The 20737-nt window shown below is 43.3% G+C and overlaps 1 protein-coding gene across 1 annotated transcript in view; it reads left to right on the top strand.

Moving 5' to 3' along the window:
* Positions 1-20737, top strand: part of LOC125458470 (sialoadhesin-like) — a 92826-nt gene that overhangs the window by 51042 nt on the left and 21047 nt on the right. The window contains exons 8-9 of the mRNA XM_048543741.2: positions 11646-11927; positions 17215-17496. Of these exons, the coding sequence (XP_048399698.2) occupies positions 11646-11927; positions 17215-17496 (564 nt within the window). The remainder of the gene's footprint in view (positions 1-11645; positions 11928-17214; positions 17497-20737) is intronic.

The following is a 20737-nucleotide window of genomic DNA, read 5'->3' on the forward strand; positions in this document are numbered from 1 at the left end:
GCCGCATTTCAAATACTGTGTCCAATTTTGGGCCCCACATCTCAGGAAGGACATATTAGCACTGGAGCGTGTCCAGCAGAAATTCACACGGATGATCCCTGGAATGGTAGGTTTAACGTATGATGAACAGCTAAGGATCCTGGGATTGTACTCATTAGAGTTTAGAAGTTTGATGGGAGATCTAATAGAAACTTACAAGATAATGTATGGCTTAGAAAGGGTGGACACTGGGAAGTTGTTTCCGTTAGGCGGGGAGACTAGAACCCATGGGCACAGTCTTAAAATTAGAGGGGGTAAATTTAAAACAGAAATGAGACGACATTTCTTTAGCCAGAGAGTGGTGGGCTTGTGGAATTCATTGCCACAGAGTCAGTGGAGGCTGGGACATTGGATACCTTCAAGGCAGAGATTGACAAATTCTTGATCTCAGAAGGAATCAAGGGCTACGGGGAGAGTGCAGGGAAGTGGAGTTGAAATGCCCATCAGCCATGATTTAAATGGTGGAGTGGACTTGATGGGCCGAATGGCCTTACTTCCACTTCTGTGTCTTATGGTCTTATGGTCTTATGGTCTAAACACAGAGCTCAGTGGTCTGGTCTGATCTGGTCTGCATGCGTCATGCTGCAGCCGCATCCTCATGAGGTAGGGGACGGAATCAGCGATGATTTGTCTTCATCCTTGGAAAAGTGTTGCCAATCCTACATTTCATTTGTATCCAGGGCATCCTATACCATCGGCTTCTGCAGCGTACCAATTGTCACAATGATGAGGGCACTCTTCCTGGGTCGTACTGTTAGATCCGACTTATGCAGTGCAGTCATCGACACTTCATCTTTGAGATGCCTATTGTCTGTTCCACTGCTTGAGCAGCATTATATCTGTGTTCTACAACAGTCTAACTGTTTCTTAAAGATGTCCTTAGCCACATTTAGAGCAGCTAGCCCTTGTCTCTGAGTAGCTGCCTCTTTAGGTTTTAGGTGCAGGTCCCTGTTGTAGGTGCAACAGGTAATCGCGAAAACAAATTGAATATTGTCCTTCATTGCGAGAGGGATGGAGTTTGAAAACAGGAAGGTTTTGCGACAGCCGTGTAAGTTGTTGGTGAGGCCACACCTCGAATACTGTGTACAGTTTTAGTCTCCTGAGTTGAGAAAGGATGTCCTGGCGCTGGACGGGGTACAGAGGAGGTTCGCTAGGTTGAGAGAGTTGGCTCATGTAGAGAGATTGAGTAAATTTGAACCATACTTTTTGGAATTTAGAAGAATGAGAGGAGTATCTTGTAGAAATATATGAAATTATGAAGGAAATAGATAAGATAGAAGCAGGGAGAACCAAGCAGGTGAAATTGGAACAAGGGATCATAGCCTCTGAATAAGGGGAAGCAGATTTAGGACTGAGTTGAGGAAGAACTTCTTCAGCCAAAGGCGAATCAGTGGAATTACCCACCCAGTGAAGCAGTTGAGGCTACCTCATGGAATGTTTTTAAGGTAGAGGTGGATAGATTTTTGAACAGTAAAGGATTTAAGGATGATGATGAAGGTCACCTGTGATCTTATTGTATGGTGGAGCAGGCTTGACAGGTCTTCTCGTTCTTATGGCTAAGAAACCTGGGTGGAGGCAGGGTCCTGTGAATCCTCCATTATGTAAACGTTGTGACAGCTTCCAGGCACAGATTTGGCATGATGGTCACAAATTACTTGCACGTTTATGGAATGGAAGACTCTTCTGTTCATAAACTCTGCAAGATGTTGACGAGACAACATTACTACCCTGTGTTTCAGATCACAATCCTCCACCAGCAGATTGTAAAGTTCAGGTAAAGGTGGGACTGGGCACCTTAATTTGTTTGATGCACTGTTTCAGAGACATGAGCAGACCATGGATCTCATCATTTGCCTTGATATTTATTTTTTGGCGCTTCTCCTGTGTGGCAGTTCTTGGATGTTGTGTTGGCAAAGTTGTTATCACCAGCTGCTTCTAGCTTGCCTTTGAATTAATGACTCCAGCAACGGTGTTCCCCGTGTGAGCTGTCCGAGCAGATAATCCATCAGTAAGATCAGATAGATAGCTCACTCTCATTTGTAGGATCTCCTGAGCCCCAGATCCATTATAGCAAGGCCTCATGTTACGCCCTCACACAGTATAATATGGAGGCTCCCCATGTCTCTGTAAGGGACACTGAGTCATGTGAATGTATCAGTTGTACATTGCACAGCCAAAGTGGCAATACCACATTGCAAGTGGCATTCTGCCAGTATGCCACGACGAAACCTTTCCTCTCCAGCCACAAAGACATGCTTCTCCCCCACATCATGGCTAATATCTTTGCACATTTACATTTCAAAATAAGAAACTGCCGACTGCAAAGTGTTGACTTTAAGAACTTATTGTAGAATGTGGTTATGAAATGGAAACTTCATGTCATGCTGTTAAGTTCCTTGTTTTCATATGAAACTTATTTAGCGATGATGATGGTGCAAAATGCAGTACTCCATGATCGCTTAAGGCTGTAATTTCTGGTCTGTGTTATTGGCTGGCAGGTAAGCTGATGATCAAGTGCAATTGAAGGCCTTACAAAATCAGTGGGGCAATGATTATTGCAATTGTCCCTAACAGGACCTCAAAATGAAAGACAATTGCTCCGTCTTCAAACACAAACAAATGTGACTTATTCCATTCCTTTGTCAGTTGATCCTCAACCTGACAAGGCAAGATTTCAACTTTGTGTTAACGTAATTCAGTCACTTTGCAGATTTCACCTTTGATCCATGGATCACCTCCTCTCAATCCTCCTACTCCCTTTTCTGCTCCTGTCCATATGGCATGGGTGATCTTTCAAACTCCCACACAGACCCCTATTTTTTGCTCAGCCTCTTTACATAAAGATTAATATGGTTTCAGAGATAGTAGGAACTACAGATGCTGGAGAATCTGAGACAACAAGGTGTAGAGCTGGATGATCACAGGAAGCCAAGCAGCGTAATAGGAGCAGGAGAGCTGAAGCTTTTCGGCCTGAAATGTCAGCTTCTCCTGCTTCTATAATGCTGCTTGGCCTCCTGTGATCATCCAGCTCTATGCTTTGTTATCTCATAAAGATTAATATGTTCACTTTAGCCTGAGAGCCAATGATATCAGAACCTTCCCAAGCAATTGTTGTCCCTACTGCCTTTCCTTGTAGAGGTCAAAAAAACTATCACAAGTTTGCAGAATTTCATCCCGAATCTCCTCGCTTCCTCTCAAGCCATTATCTTAGCTTGCCTCTTATCACAGTAATAACAGTCTCTATTATTATGATCCCAGTTGATGTTAATTCAGGACAAGTCAGACATCAGAATGAGGCATAGCTTGATCGACCATGAAGTATATTTTGCTTGATAAAATGTGGAACTGGAGGAGCAGAGCAGGCCAAACAGCATCTGAGGAGCAGGAAAGTCAACGTTTTGGGTCAGGACCCTTCATCAGCACTCCCACGCTATTTGGTTAATGTGATGTTTTGAAATTTGAAAGGGTTCAGAAAAGATTTACAAAGATGTCGCTGGGGCTGGGGCTTTCGAGCTATAGTGAGAAACTGAATGGGCTGGGGCTATTTTCCCTGGAGCTCCAAAGACTGAGAAGTGACCTGAGAGAAGTTTATGAGGGTCATGAACAGGGTCAATATCCAAGGTCTTTCCCCCAGTAGGGGAGACCAGAACGACAGGGGATAGGCTTAAGGTCAGGGGAAAAGATTTAAAAGAAACCTAAGGGGCAACATTTTCATGCAGAGGGTGGTGCATGTATAGAACGAGCTGCCAGACGGAGTCATAGAGGCTGGTGTAATTACAACATTTAAAAAGTATCTGGATGGGTATATGAATAGGAAGGGTTCAGAGGGATATTGGCCAAATGCTGACAGATAGGACCATATATCTGGTAGAGGTGGACGAGTTAGACTGAAGGGCTTGTTTTCCAGCAGTATAACTCTGAGACTCTGTGCCAGTCAGTCACTGAATATATTCATAAGAGGCTGGCAATGTGCTTTAAAAAAAAGTGTATGAAGGGCTAGTAGATGAAAGAGAAACAAAGCCTTTATTATAATATGCTAGGACTACTTGGAACAAGTCTTAATGCACAGATCATTAAGATGGTCCTCAGCCACAGCCTCAGTGATTCGGGAACCTCAGTTCATCTTTCCCATCTCCATTTCAAAGCTTATTCTTTAGTTGAGATGATGGCAATCTGTTCCTTTTCAGCAAACTTCTGCAGTCTCTGAACGTTACTTTCTCGACTTAATGCCTCTTCCTGAAACTTGCCATATAAGTAAAACTGGCAATTTATTGCATACTGTTACTTCCTTAATCTTCTCTTCTACTGCCTTCGGTTTCTATAGGGCAATTATGACTCTTAGCACTTCTGAATGCAACTATACCCCTGTTTAAGCAAGGGAATTAGAATTATACACGGAACTCGAGCTGTATTCTTTCTAATGCCTTGTGCTGTCACAATAGCACTTCCCTGCTTTTATATTCTATCCCTTTTGGCAATAAATATGAAAATTTGCCCTCCTTATTAGTTTCAGATGTCTGCTGAAGTAGTGAAGTGCTCAGTGGTGTCTGAGTTAGTCCAAAAGCAGCCATGAAGATGGACTAAGGCTGATGGTTTACTGATGCTGGCTTGTATTTTTTTCTATTCATTCGTGGGATGTGGACATCACTGGCTGGCAAGCATTTCTTGCCCATCCCTAGTTGCCCCTTGAGAAGGTGGTGGTGAGCTGCCTTCTTGAACTGTTGCAGTCCTCCTTCTTTGAGTTGGTCCACAATGCTATTAAGGAGAGAATTCCAGGTTTTTGGCCCAACAACAATGAAGGAATGGAGATATATTTCCTAGTCAGAAAGGCGAGTGACTTGGAGGGGGAATTGGAGGTGGTGGTGTTCCCATATGCCTCATGCCCTTGTCCTTCTAGATGGAAATGGTCATGGGTTTGGAAGGTACTGTCTGAGGATCTTTGGTGACTTTCTGCAGTGCATCTTGAGGATAGTGCACACTACAGCTACTGAATGTCAGCAGTGGAGAGAGTAGATGTTCGTGGGTGTGGCGCCAATCAAGTAGACTGCTTTGTCCTGGATGATGTCAAGCTTCTTGAGTGTTGCTGGGGCTGCACCCATCCAGGCAAGTGTGGAGTATTCCATCATACTCCTGACTTGTGCCTTGTAGATGACGGACAGGCTTTGAGGAGCTAGGAGGGGAATTACTCACTGCAGCATTCCTGGCTTGTAGCTTGCTCTTGTCGCCACTGCATTTACATGGAGAGTCCAGATAATACCCCGAATGTTGATAATGGGGGTGTTCAGTGATGGTAACACCATTTAATGTCAAGGGACAGTGGTTTGATTGTCTCTTATTGATGATGACCGTGAATGTTACTTGCCACTTATCAGCCCATACCTAGATGTTGTCCAGATCTTGTTGCATTTGCACATGGACTGCTTCAGTGTCTGAGGAGTCACAAATGATGATGAACATTGTGCGATCATCGGCGAACATCCCCACTTCTGACCTTATGATAGAAGAAAGGTCATTGATGAAGCAACCCAAGATGTTTGACTAAGGACACTACCTTGAGGAACTCCTGCAGAGATGTCCTGGAGCTGAGATGATTGGCCTCCCACAATCACTACCATCTTCCTTTGTACCAGGTCAGACTCCAACCAGCATAGAGTTTGACCCCGATACCCATTGGTTCCAGCTTAGCTAGGGCTCCTTGATGCCACACTCCGTCGAATGCAGCCTTGATGTCAAGGGCTGAAACTCACCTCACCTCTGGAATTCAACTCTTTTATCCCTGCTTGAACCATGGCGTAATGAGGTCAGGAGCTGCGTGGCTCTGACAGAACCCAAACTGGAGTCACTGAGCATGTTATTGCTGAGCAGGTGCTGCTTGATAGCACTGTTCCTGACACCTTCCATCACTTAACTGATGTTTGAGAGGAGATTGATGGGGAAGTAATTGGTCAGATTGGATTTATTCTACTTTTTGTGTACAGGACATACTTGGGTAATTTTCCACATTGTTGGGTAGATGCCAGTGTTGTAACTGTACTGGACCAGTACTTGGCTTGGGGAGCAGCAAGTTATGGAGCTCAACTTTTCAGTCCTATTGCTGGAATGTTGTCAGGGCCCATAGCCTTTGCAGTATCAAGTTTCTTCAGCCATTTCTTGACATCACGTGGAGTGAATCAAATTGGCTGAAGACTGGTATCTGTAAATCTGGAGACCACGGGAGGAGGTCGAGATGGATCACCCATTCAGCACTTCTGGCTGAAGATTGTTGCAAATGCTTTATCCTTATCTTTTGCACTGATGTGCTGGGCTCTTCCATCATTGAGGGTGGGGGTATTTGTGGCACCTCCTCCTCCAGTGAGTTGTTTAATTGTCCACCACCATTCATGACTCGATGTGGCAGGGCTGCAGAGCTTAGATCTGATTTGTTGGTGTGGGATCACTTAGCTCTGTCTATCACTCGCTGATTATGCTGTTTTTGGTGTGCAAGTAGTCCTGTTTGGTGGCTTCACAAGGTTGATCCCTCATCTTCAGGTATGCCTGGTGCTGCTCCTGGCATGCCCTCCTACACTCTCTGTTGAACCAGGGTTGATCCCCTGGCTTGATGGTAATGGCTGAATGGGGGATATGCCAGGCAATGATGTTACAGATTGAGCTAAAGTACAATTCTGTTATTGTTGATGGCTCACAGCGCCTCATGGATGCTCAGTCCTGAGTTTCTAGATCTGCACAAAGTCTGTCTCATTTAGCACAGTGATAGTGCCACATAACACGATAGAGGTTGTTCTCAACGTGAAGGGAGGACTTCGTCCCCCCAAGGACTGTGCAGTGGTCACTCTTACTGATACTGTACATTGATGAGGATAATGGCCATTGAACATACAGGGGCAATGTTTTGGAGAAGCAGTTGGATGCTGGCCAAAATAAGTGGTCAGTGTGCTGTAGCCATGAGGTACCCACCGTGTTTACCTGTGGGGAATTTGTGGCATCTTGTTTCCCAGTAGAGAGGCAACATGTAAATGAGGTGTAAATTGGGAAGCGAATACATTGGCTTTAATGCATATAGAAAAGGTGGGTGTCTCACAAGGTGGAGATTCTGCAGTTGCCATTTAAGGTTTGGGGCGAAAAGACCAGGATTCTTTTCTCAAAGTAGAGATTCTGATTTTCTTTTCCAAATCACACTCTATTTTATCACCATATCTGCCATTGCTCGTTACACACCAGAAGGGGAATAATTCCACCCTCTCTCTTGATAGGGTGGGCTACAATTTAAACTTTACTCCCTAGTCCAATATTCCTCAAACAATGGAAATACTTTCTTTCTCCCTTATCTATTAACCTTAAAGATATGAATTCTTCAATCATCACTCATTCTGATTTTTTAAATTCATTCATAGGATGTGGGCATCACTGACGAGGCCAACATTTGTTGCCCATCCCTCATTGCCAAGAGGGCAGTTGCAAATCAGCCAAGTGATTGAAGTGAATGAAATTCTAGAGAAAGTGATGCTAGTTTGTGTAATCTTGTCTGGTAATCCTTGGAGCCCAAGTGCTGTTCTGGTTGCAACAGAGCTGCATTCCCTCTAAAAAGCAAAATATCATTCCCAAGGTTATACCCAGTCTGACTGAGGGTGCTGTAGTTTCTTTTTTTAAGCGCAGGACACAAGCATTGCTGCCCAGAGGTCAGGTATGAGTCAACCACATTGCTGTGGGTCTGTAGGCCAGTCCAGGTAAGGACAGCAGATTGCACAGTCAGGAGCTGGGTGAACACAGCAGGCCAGGCAGCATCAGAGGAGCAGGAAAGCTGATGTTTTGGGTCGGGGCCCTTCTTCAGAAATGTGAGGGAAAGGGGGCTTTGAAATAAATAGACAGGGGGCTGCGGTGATAGCAGATAGATAATGGAGTGGATAGGTTGGAGAGAAGACAGACAGGACAAGGAGGCAGGGATGAAGCTCGTAAGGGTGAGCATAGGTAGGTAATGGTGGGGGTTGGTCAATAAGGTGGGAGAACCGGATAGGTGGGTGATAAAACAGACAGGTTAATGAGGCAGGGATGAGAGGGGGAGCTGGTCTTTGCATGAGGCCGGGGTTGGGGAGATCTTGAAGCTAGTAAAGCCCACATTGAGACCATTGGGTTGTAGGCGCCCAAGGCAGAGAATGAGGTGCTGTTCCTTCAGTTTCTGGGTGGCATTGTTGTGACACTGGAGGAGGCCCATGGTGGGAATGTTGTCCATGGAGCGGGAGGGGGAGTTGAAGTGGCTCGTGACTGGGAGGTGTTGTCGTTTGTTGCGAGCCGAGCGTAGGTTCATCTGAGTTCAGTAGAGCACCTACACTTGGTTCTTGACAAGTGGCAACATCTCCTAGTGAGCCTTCCTGCTCCTCTGATGCTGCCTGGCCTGTTGTGTTCATCCAGACCTGCACTATGTAAGCTCCGATTCCAGCATCAGCAGTTCCTTTCTCTAAAGGGCATTAGTGAGCCAGATGTGTTTTCCCCACTGACAATCAGCGAAGGCTCGATAGTTACCACTAAACTGTAGTTTCCCAAATTATTATCAAATTCAAAGTTGGCTGTCTGCCATGATAGGATTTGAACCCATGTTCTGAGAAGATGAGCAGGCCAATGATAATACCACTAGTCCATTGCCTCTCCTCAAGCTTGCAATGCTGAGGCTTGACTTCTACATTTTTGCCTTCCAGCAATCTGGATATGAAGGCTATTAGCCTTTTTGATTAGTTTGTTCAACACTTTGTGACAATTATAGATTCATATACCTGTACCTTGAAATCACTTTGAACCACCACTGCTTCTATCCTTTTACCATTTAGAAAGCGCCCTTTTCTATCCTCATGGCCCCAAAGTGAACAACAGGCTTCATCTAATTAGAAATCCAAAGATAAGCCACTAACTCCAGATAAGATACACTGCCGTTTATTATTCAGATAAGAGCAAAAATTGTCCCAAAACATCTAATCGCCCTTGCATGTGGGTCAGGTGTCGGGGAATTGTGTGGTTGGAAATGATCACTCTTATTTAGGATGGAGGATGGCTGCCAAATACAAGCTTGTAGGAACTTCTCAGAAATAATAATCCAGAAAAACAACAATAGAGTAATAAATAGATAAATGAAAATCAGCTTCAATTATTTAATTGCAATCTTGTTTCATTGGGTTGAATGAGATTGCTTATGAAATGCATTGATGTAGTGTAGCATGGAAAAAAGGGAGAGCTGTATTAAGTTACTTTTACTGTCCTCCTCACCTTTCTGTGACAGGGGTTGGCTTTTCAAAATTTATTTCCTTTACCCTTTTAAACAAATAGGATGCAGTGTGAATTCCTACAACACAAGGAGTCCACTTTAATATAGAGTCACAGAGCTGTACAACAGACCCTTCAGTCCAACTTGAAGATCAACAGCAAACGATTTAGGGTGACAACAATGTTTGGTTCATTATTGCATACAAAACCCAGGGAAATTGGTTTACCACACCATCATACACACATGCATTCAACAAAGAAAGGGAAGAAGTAGAAACGAAGAGCTGTTGCAATTATTTAAAATAAAGAAATCAGAATTAGTTCATGTAAGCTCCCAGTTAGTCAGTGCCCAGTGATGTTCTTTCTGTCTTTTTTCATTGGAGTTCAGATGTAACTGAATTATTGGTAATGGTGTGATAGCGGTAAGCTGAAAATGAAGCCACTTTGTAAGTGAAAAATAGTATTCTTTGCAGAAATCAACTTTCAAGAGACACTGGGATCAAGACTTTTTGTTAAGCCTGGAGCTGCTTACTCTTTGGATGTTTCCAGCAGACTGAGCCCCAAACGACAAAGCTGTGTAGTTAAAAGTGATTCAAACAAACCAACACTTTTAGCCATGTGACGGAAGCTTCATGCGGAGATACATAACTAGTGAAATGGTTTTGATGTCCCGCATGAGAAACCACTGACTTACAGAAATAGATGTGACAATGTCCATGTTAATTTAAATGCTGAGGATGGGATTTGATTGTCATGCTTACAAGTCATTGGGGTTGGACTTTTTATTCTATACAAAGATGGTCACATTCCTAGGACTTTTGTCATGCTAATTGCTGGTCAGAACTTTCCAGAAATTGTCGTCAACCGATACCACGTGATCAGTGGTATCCATTTTGTTGGCCAAGAGAAGTGTGCATTTTTAAATAAAATTTAAGAGGATGTAGTTTTAAACGGAATGATTCAGGATCACTCACTGCCTACCTGCTGGGCATTACCCATGTAAAATGGATTTGGTAAAAGTGTTTTCTAAACATAAGACCTCTATCAAAAAGTGAACAAGGGCAGATGAACAGAAACAAAGCCAAAAACAAAAATAGCAGGAAAAACTCAGGATGTCTGGCAGCTTCCATGGAGAGAAATCAGAGCTAACATTTTAAATCCAGTGACTCTCCCTCGGAACACAGATGAATGGAAACACATGCCAACTGCAAGTTTGCCTCCACTTCATACAGTAGCCTGACTTGAAGTTATAACTCTATACTTTCACAATGACTTTGCCAAAATCCTTGAAACTCTTGCTAAACAGCTGTGTAGGTGAATTCCAATTTCTGAAGAAACTCAATTTAGGAAGTTATATATGGATAATTAATGCTGCTGTGCAACTTTTATATGACAACATCAGTGGGTCCTGTTGTGGTGCAGTGGCAACATCTCTACTCCTGGACCAGGACGCCCAAGTTCAAGCCCTTTCTGCTTCCAAGTTGTATAACAACTTGCCTGGCCAGATTGATTAGAAAAATAAATTTTAAAAGTAAATTTGGGTACCTCATGTGGAGCAGTGGTAGTGTGTCTGCCTTGGAACTAGAGAGAGACCAAGATTCAAGTCCACCTGCACCAGAGGTGAGAAATAATATATCTGAATGATTTGATTATTTTTTAAATGGTGTGGCGTGAAGAGCTGTTTCTCAAACTGCAGAGGATTGTTGTTCTTAATCTTTCATGGCTTATTAAGATATCTGTTCCTTTGAAGTAATCTAATGACCTGGACTAAAATATGCAGGGTTATATAAATTCAATTACGGAACAAAGAAAGAGATGTTGGAGTTGTAGCCCTTCAACCAAAGATCTTTGAGGAACGGTTTGAGAGAGATATTCAAGATCATGAATTTTGTGGAGGTGACGGTGTCGGATGGGGTTGGACAAGATCGGAAGTCACATGACACCAGGTTATAGCCCAACAGGTTTATCTGTAACCACAAGCTTTTGTTGCTTCGCTCCTTTGTGGGGTGAAATCATTTCACCTCACAAAGGAGCAGTGCTCTGAAAGCTTGCAATTTCAAATAAATCTGTTGGACTATAATCTGGTGTTGTGTGACTTCTGACTGGATGATTTTGATTGAGTGAACATAAAGAAAGTGTCTCCCATGACAGTATGTTTGGCAAATTGAAAATACATATTTCAGAGCAGCGAGAACATAAGGCAATTGTATTTACATGGCAAATTATTATGATCTGATCTAGTGGAAACAAGTTCACCAATATGGCAATCAACCAAGTGACTTAATAATGGCTAATTCTATTTATGCTGCTGTGCGTCATTTATGTAATGAGCCCTACAAATTATCTTTCACTTTCAGATGCACCCAAAAATGTAACCATCCAAGTGGATAATGGATCAGAATTAGCAATCAAAGAAGGTGATAAGGTCTCCTTGACTTGCACAAGTAACAGTAACCCCAAAGCTACATACAGCTGGTACAAGAGGGAAGATGAAAAAGGTGAAGCAAGACGTATTGATGCCTCTAAAGGCACGTTGTCATTCCAGACTATTGCCAGCGGGGATTCTGGGTTCTACAGCTGTAAAGCAGCAAATCACGTTGGAAATAATACGTCGGAAACTTTGGAAATTCGTGTCCAGTGTGAGTAACAACATGTTTTTTTAAGTATTGTTTTGATTGAGTTTGTGATAACCTCATTGTCACTGAGACACATTAAATGTCCCCCTTTCTCTTTGTCTACACATCCTCCCCTAATTTATGTTTTCCCACCTTTCCTCATGTGTTTTGATCATTACTGAATCTGAAGATGAAAGAGAGAGGTGGGGTGTAGTGATTGCATTAAGGTCAGCCACATGGACCTCATGGAATACGAGTTCCCCAATTAGGGCTGTTAACCTGGTCAAATCAAGGAGCCTTGGCTGAGAGATAAGAACAGGGGAGTCAGAAGTTATGCTCACTCTGAGAGCTCACTCTGAGGAAGCTGGACCAGTGTCAAGTATTCCCCACATGTAAATGTAGTGTGACTTGGCGTCAGGATACAGACACTTCCACTGTGACAAGAGAGAAAACAATATATGCTCCTGAAGCGGAGTGCTCGCAAATTCATCTTTGAGTTAGGGTAAGCATTTCAGGCATCATGCTGCTATTTGGGAGAAGCTTGACTTGTTCGGTCCGGCCATCGGAGTATGTGGAAACAATATGTTCTTTTCTTTCCGGGCAAATGGCATTTGGGCAGATGAAAAGCAATGAGTAATTGTCCTGGCAGCTTGTGGACACACAGCTTTTTCAGTTATTAGGAGCCTTACTTTCCATGAGGCACCAAATACTAAAACCTTTGAAGAGTTGATGGATTTAGTTAAGGAACATTATGACCCCAGGCATTCTTTAATTCCGAGGTGCCATCAATTTTACTCAGCAGTTCAAAAATGGGAGAATCTGCGTCAGGATTTTTGATGAGGTTAACGTGACTGGCAGAGCCATGCGACTTTAGTTTAACTCTTAATGAGATGCGAGAAACCATTTGATGTGTGGGATTAATGATGTAACCATGCAAAAGCACCTACTAGCCGAAGACCAACCGGACTTCAAACAGGCACCACAACTGGCTTTATCATTGGAAAATGTGGCAAGTGAAACTTATGAGTTCCAGTGTACGCCAATGGAAGTGGACATCTTCACAAAGCTGACTGAGCTTTACTTGAGAGAGGGCAATTGCATAGTCTCACTCAGGACATACCCTGAAAAGAGAGGTTCTAGGTCAGCCCACAGCAAAACCCCAAAACAAAGCCAAGCCTTGAGCAAGCTGTTAACATTTTCTTCAGGGTCTGGGCTGGCAAGCCATTAGATTTACTGTTGCTATGTGGACTCAACACAACAAAAGAATCCCACCAGGCCTACATGGAGTAAGAGAACTCATAGGCCGGTATCCAGGAGAGGGCCCACCCTGAAAAGCTCACCTATACCTGGTTTAGAACAGTTAAATTGCTTAGCAATATCCAAATCAGGACCAATCAAAATAAATTTCAGGTTAGGTGGTCAACCTGTTCTAATGGAGGTTTAATGCCAGGGCAGCTGCATCAGTGATTGCAGAACCAGTCTTTGACAAAATTCGCTCCAGGCTCCAAGCCTTAAGTTTGCAAAAGACCTCTGTTAGAAGGAGAACCTATACCAGAGAACATTGACACATTAAGCGTATACCTTGGGTTCTGGTCTCATATGAGAAGAAGCTGAGCTCAGTTACTGATCATAGTAAAAAGTTCAGGCCCAAGCTTGATGCTGTGAAATTGATTGAAAAAGGTTCACCTTGATTGGCTAAACTTCTATCAATTAGAAAATAGCTGCGTGAGTGATGACCTAATTAAATATCTGGATGATTTTCAGCCTTATAGCAAAAGTGGAGACAGAAATCAGAAGGCTAGAAAGCAAAGAAATTATCAAACTAATACAGTTTGAGGAAAGGGCAGCACTAGTTGTACTGATTATGAAGCCTGACAAGTCTGTTCACCTTTGTGAGGATTTTAAGCAAATGTTAAACCACTTCTCACAGCTGGATAAATAACCGACCCCTCGCACAGAGGGCTTGTATACAAAGTTGACTGCAGCAGTCCCTTCATGAAGTTGAACATACCTGTAATTGCAGGTGGATGAGGTTTCCCAGTGGTATCCTGCAATTAATACACAAAAGGGTTTGTACCATTGCACAAGACGGCCATTTGGAGTATCATCAGCCTGCGCTCTTTCCCAGCAGACCATGGAGAACATTTTACAAGGGCTACCAAGGTCATCATTATCTTCATGACATGCTAATAACAGGGAAGACCTGTACAGAGAACTTGGATATAGTGCTAAGATGTTTCTCCAAGGTGGGTGGATGCGTTAGAAGGGAAAATGCATGTTCCAGACACCCAAAGTGACTTACTTGGGCTACAGAGTCGATAAGACTGGGTTGCACCCATTGGAAGATAAAGGGAGCACAATCAAAGGGGCCCTGGCTCCCATACCTGCACCGGGGTTTAAAACTGATGAATTGATTAATTACTACAGGAAGTTCATGCATAACCTGGCCTCCATCCTGGCACCCCTATGTCTGCTATTGAAAAAGGGCCGGCCTTAGAAATGGTCTCGTAGCCAAGACATAAACCTTCAGGGAAGTGAAGAAGCAGCTATCGTCATCTAAGGTGTTGGCACATTTGGATTCCAAGCGAGATCTGCTGCTGACATGCGATGCCTTCCCATACAGTATTGGGGTAATGTTGGCTCACAGATGGCCCAATAGAGAGGAACGTCCAAAAGTGTACGCCTCCCAGACATTGGCTGACGCAGAGTGCAAATATGCCCAGATAGAGAAGAAAGGTTTTGGTATGAGAAAGTTCCACCAGTACCTTTATGAAAGTGAATTTGTAACAGTATTAGACAACAAACCCCTGTCAGGGTGACTAAAAGAGGTCAGGGCAGACTACCCATTGCCTCAGGTCGAATTCAGCAATGGGCCCTCATTCTAATAATTCAAATAATTCAATATTTTAAATTGGAACACGTCTGGGAGGCCATGTAGCAAATGGGGATTCCTTGAGCTGCCTCCCACTGTGTGTTACTCCACCTGGTGATGTCTCCCCTGGAGAGTCCATTCTGGTTTTAAACTTTCTGGACTCCCTTCCAGTCACTGCTGACAATATCAGACTGTGGGCTCAAAAATATTCAGCCCTGGCCAAACCGAAACAGCTGGTGATGATGAGGGAAGTACATCAAACCAGAACTGAAACTTTTCAGGGCCTGGCAAGACCAGATCACCATGGACGATCCCTATATATAGGGAGCATAACAACTGTTCTGCGCAAAGGTGCCTTTCAGATAATGGCTGAACTCCACCAAGGTCATCCAGAGATGTCCAAAATGAAGATGCTGTTGAGAAGTTATGGCTGGTGGCCAGGATTGGATATAGACATAATCGCCTTGATGGGACAATGCCCACAGACAAAAGATTACTGCCAGCAGCTCCCCCACGTTGGTGGGAATGACCAAGAAATCCTTGGGCTCAGTTTCACCTCGACTGTGCCAGCACTTTTATGGTCTCAATGATCTTAGTCATTACGTACGCCTACTCAAAGTGGTTGGAGGTGCATAGAGTTCATCTATCAAACTTGGCAATGATGATAGAAAAGCTGTGAGCATCTTTTGCAACACCTGGGCTCCCGGAAGCGTTAGTCACAAATAACAGATACTAGAGGGAATTCGAGGATCTCCTGAAGGTGAATGGCATTTGGCATCTGAGAGCAGCGCCATACCATCCACCATTCAATGGTCTGGCAGAAAGAGCAGTCGACGCTTTGAAGGCAGGCTTGGTTCCTATTTGATTATCGGACCACTCCTCATGCAATTACACGAGCAGCTCCAGTAGAGTGGCTAAAGGAGAGAAGTCTCTGCACCAGGTTAAATCTGGTCTTCCCGGACCTGAGTGGGAGTGTAAAATAGCATCAGGAACTCCTTTGCTGGATACAAGACTACTCTAAGCGAGAGAAAGAGAGGACAAATTTTGGGGCTGAAACCAGGGAAATGGCCCAGCATGGTTAAGAGGAACGGACGACATAAGGTCAGCTCCCATGACATACAACATTCAGCTAGGTGAGGGAGTCCTAATGGGCAACATTAAAGCTGCAAAATCACCAACGGGGCAGGAGCAAAACACACCCGGCCGCTCAGAACAGCCAGAAAGTTTATGGGTCTATAGGACTGTGGGTCTCCCCATCTGGCTTGCACTGAAGAAGCTTTGGAGTCTGAGATAGACACAGCAGATGTCACAGTCTCGATATCTTTACCGCGTGAAGAAGAGGATGAGTCTCTTCCGACATGCTTCGATCACAAGCGACATTCTACGGTCCGGTACATGCTGCCCGTATCCAAGACGGAGTCTGAGGAAATCTCAGAAAAGCACCCCAGGAGTGGGCCCAAGAAAAAGAACTGGCATACATCCCTAGACTCAGTGGGGAGGGACGTAATGATTGTAATGAGGTCAGCCAGATGGGCCTCATAGAATATGAGTTCCCTGATTTTGGCACAGAATAAGAGCCCCATCAGGGAGCCCTGGCTGGCAGATACAAACAGGAGTGTCAGGGGTTCTGTTCACTCTAAGAGCCAGCTCTGATGAAGCTGCGTCAGTGCCAAGTACTATGCACATGTAAATAAAGGGTAACTTGGTGACTGGATACCAGTCCCTGCAGAATTATTTCAAGTCAGAGAGAGAAGGGAAGAGAGAGAGAAGGATCGAGAAAGAACATTTGTTAAGTTTTGGCCTAACATTAATAATGTTGTACTGTCTGTCATAAAAAAGACAATTCATTTGCAACATTCAGATACTTCTACAAGTATAATCATTGCTGCAGATAAATAATTAGAGGTGCACTGATGTTTGCAAGGTATTACTGATGTGATCAGTTGTAATGTTGAAATTCCTGAAGGAGGATCATGACCCGAAACGTTAGCTTCCATTCACCTCCAATGTTGCCCGGCCTGCTGTGTTCCTCCAGCTCCACATTGTGTTATCTCTGACTCCAGCATCTGCACTTTCTCCAAGGGTAGACGTCTGGTAGGGATGCTCTTTGGAGGATCGGCGTGGGCTTGATGGGCCAAATAACCTGCTTCCACACTGTAGGATTTAGGATTCAACATTCACACCAACTCCCTCATAAATCCAGGCAGTCAATGCACACTGCACCTATTGCAAGGGCTCCTTATTTTCTAAAATAAAAATGAGCAGCCGAAAATCCATTCTATTTCTCCTCCTTCATTATTTAAACTCTTGCCTGCTGATCATCCCAAACGATCAGTTGGAATAACTGATTAATAAATGCACTATTCAAACCTTTCATTATTTTGTAAACTCTGCCAAGCTGCCTGTAGAACTTTAGACATCAATGTATTTTACTTTCAGATGCACCTAAAAATGTAACCATTCAAGTAGTTAATGGATTCCAAATGGACGTTAAAGAGGGAGGCAAGCTCTCCTTGTTGTGCACCAGTAATAGCAATCCTGAAGCTACATACACCTGGTACAAGAGAGAGGAAAGCAATGGTCAAACAAGATCTCTTAGTGCTGTGAAAGGAATTCTGACCTTCCAACATGTTTCCAGAAGCGATTCTGGTTTCTACAGCTGTACAGCAACAAATTATATAGGAAGTGGGTCTTCGGATGATTTGGAAATCTACGTCCAATGTAAGCAAGCGTATATTATTAGCCTTTTTCTTTGGATTGTGTTCTCTATAATATGCTGTATGGTGCTATTATTGTTCAGCTCAGACTTTCCCAATTCCTTCATGCTGGTGCATCACGTGAGAACCCGGGAGTGAGATTTCTTGATAATGTTTTCACCTCTCACCTCTCAATGATTAATTAGAACGACTTTACCATTAAGTAGCTTCAAGTGACATTAAGGTTGAGGTATTTTTAACTTCCTGTTATGATATTGTCAGGAGGAGCTTTACTGATTGCAGTTGTAGAGGTCCAGTCTCTAAGACCATTCAGAAGATAGTTCAGAGCCATGCTCAGAAGCCAATGGTTTCTAACGTAGAACGATCACATTGGAACAAATAGCTTCCTTCACATATACTTTACTCTAATAACAACTTACACTCACATAGCACTGTTAATATGGGAAGAAGCCTTGCCGAGAGTTATAATTGGACAACAGTAACCACCAAGCTAATGAAGGCAATATTAAGATGGGTGGCATAAGTCAAAGAAATGGGTTTTAAGGTGCACCTTAAGAAAGGAACTGATGTGGAGAGTTTCTGAAGAGTATCTCAGACCTTCAGGCCCAGGCAGTTGAAAATATCACTGCTCTCTGTAGGATTAAAGGAAAGGGAGGAATGTCAAAGAAAATGACTTGGAGCAACTCGAGCCTCTTGGTGAATTCTAGAGAAGGAAGGCATTCCAAGCCATAGAGCAAGTTGAACATCTATGGATGAGAACTATTCAACAGTGAACCAATTTACAGGCAACAGAGCTTAATATCAACCGTTGAATAGAGGCTGACATGATAAAGTTAGAATGTCTGCCTCTTCCTTCACAACATGTTTAGCAGAATTGGCTTCTCTCAAGATGTTATTCACTGCTCCAAAAAGCTAACGGTATGCATCAAGTCTGAAAAGCTATAAACTTCTGCTTTTGCCTCAGTGATCAAGAACTGCACACAGCCCACAGCGCTGTCCAGTTCTCGCGTGCATCACCTTGCAAGTGAGATAAAACTGAATTTGTCATCCAGGTATAATTTAAAATTATGCCGAATTGAACAGATCAGATTATTCTCATTCAAGGGGACTGTTCAATTTTGCTTTTTAATAACTGATCCAACTATTCTCGTAGAAATTGGTCTATTAGTATCAGTTTGGGTTTTTCTCTCCCTTAGGATATGCTGCTATACAGACTGGCTTCCAATTCCAATAGGGGACATGCACTTTTTCCTGATTCCTTGGCCATTATTAGGAGAATGGGTATGCAGATGGGCTATTTGCCACTTGAAAAAAAATATTTTTTGACCTTGGACAAGGAAAAGAAGTGCACTTGTCAATTGGAGCTGGTAGAAATGTTGCCTCTGGAGAATGCACCAGCTAATGACATCTGGAAGTTAACTGCCATATTTTGTTTAAGTTTTAAGCAAAGCAAGTCTAGGAAGTGAACTAGAGAATGGCAGACTTATTTTGCTAAGTTGAGAGTGTGTACAAGTTCTTCCTGTCTACAAAGTGCAAGTGTATGAGTGTTGGTAGCTTGCAGTACATACTGAGAGGTAGATTTACAACAACTAAATTTCAAGAAAGGAGGGAGAGAGAAAACAGGAAATTACAGACCGGTTAGCCTGACATCAGTGGTGGGAAAGATGCTGGAGTCAATTATAAAAGATGAAATTACGACTCATTTGGATAACAGTAACAGGATAGGTCAGAGTCAGCATGGATTTACGAAGGGGAAATCGTGCTTGACTAATCTTCTGGAATTTTTTGATGATGTATCTATGAAGATGGTTAAGGGAGAACCAGTGGATGTAGTGCACCTGGACTTTCAGAAAGCCTTTGATAAAGTCCCACATAGGAGATTGGTGAACAAAATTAGGGCAGATGGTATTGGGGGCAAAATACTGAGTTGGATTGAAAATTGGCTGGCTGATAGGAAGCAAAGAGTAATGATAACTGGGTCCGTTTCGGAATGGCAGGCAGTGACCAGTGGTGTACCACAAGGTTCGGTGCTGGGACCGCAGCTGTTTACGATGTATATTAATGATATAGACGAAGGCATCAAAAGTAATATTAGCAAATTTGCTGATGGCACAAAGTTGGGTAGCAGTATGAAATGTGAGGAGGATGTTATGAGAATACAAGGTGACTTAGACAGGCTAGGTGAGTGGACGGATGCATGGCAGATGCAGTTTAATGAGGATAAATGTATGGTTATACACTTTGGTGGCAAGAACAGGAAGGCAGATTACTATCTCAATGGAGTCAAGTTAGGTAAAGGGGAAGCACAACGAGATCTGGGTGTTCTTGTACATCAGTCGATGAAAGCAAGCATGCAGGTACAGCAGGTCGTGAAGAAAGCTAATAGCATACTGGCCTTCATCACAAGAGGAATTGAGTATAGGAGCAAAGAGGTCCTTCTGCAGCTGTACAGGGCCCTGGTAAGACCGCACCTGGAGTATTGTGTGCAGTTTTGGTCTCCAAATTAGAGGAAGGACATTCTTGCTATTGAGGGAGTGCAGCGTAGGTTCACAAGGTCAATTCCTGAAACGACGGGACTATCATATGTTGAAAGATTGGAGCAACTGGGCTTGTACACACTTGAGTTTAGAAGAATGAGAGGGGATCTGATTGAGGCATATAAGATTATTAAGGGATTGGACACTCTGGCGGCAAGGAAGCATGTTTCTGCTGTTGGGTGAGTCCAGAACCAGAGGACACAATTTAAAAATAAGGGGTAGGCCATTTAGAACAGAGTTGAGGAGAAACTTCTTCACCCAGAGAGCGGTGGATATATGGAATGCTCTGCCCCAGAAGGCAGTGGAGGCCAACTCTCTGGATATTTTCAAGAAAGAGATAGATAGAGCTCTTAAAGATAGTGGAATCAAGGGTTATGGGGATAAGGCAGGAACAGGATGCTGATTGTGGATGATCAGCCACGATCATAATGAATGGTGGTGCTGGCTCGAAGGGCCGAATGGCATACTCCAGCACCTATTGTCTATTGTCTATAAATTGCATAGTTCTTCACACACTTTGGATTATGCCGCAAATGTTGTCAAATCACAAATCACACTGAATGTTGGACTCTATATTGTGAGTTTTGAAATCACCAGTGAGTTAAGTACAGTCAGTACTTAGCCTGTTGTAAACAGCTAAAAGGATAACATCTTGACAAAACAAACATGAACAAAATATGTGATGGTTATATTCTGGTTCATTTCTCA

Source organism: Stegostoma tigrinum, chromosome 13 (assembly GCF_030684315.1).
Source record: "Stegostoma tigrinum isolate sSteTig4 chromosome 13, sSteTig4.hap1, whole genome shotgun sequence".
NCBI classification, from domain to species: domain Eukaryota; kingdom Metazoa; phylum Chordata; class Chondrichthyes; order Orectolobiformes; family Stegostomatidae; genus Stegostoma; species Stegostoma tigrinum.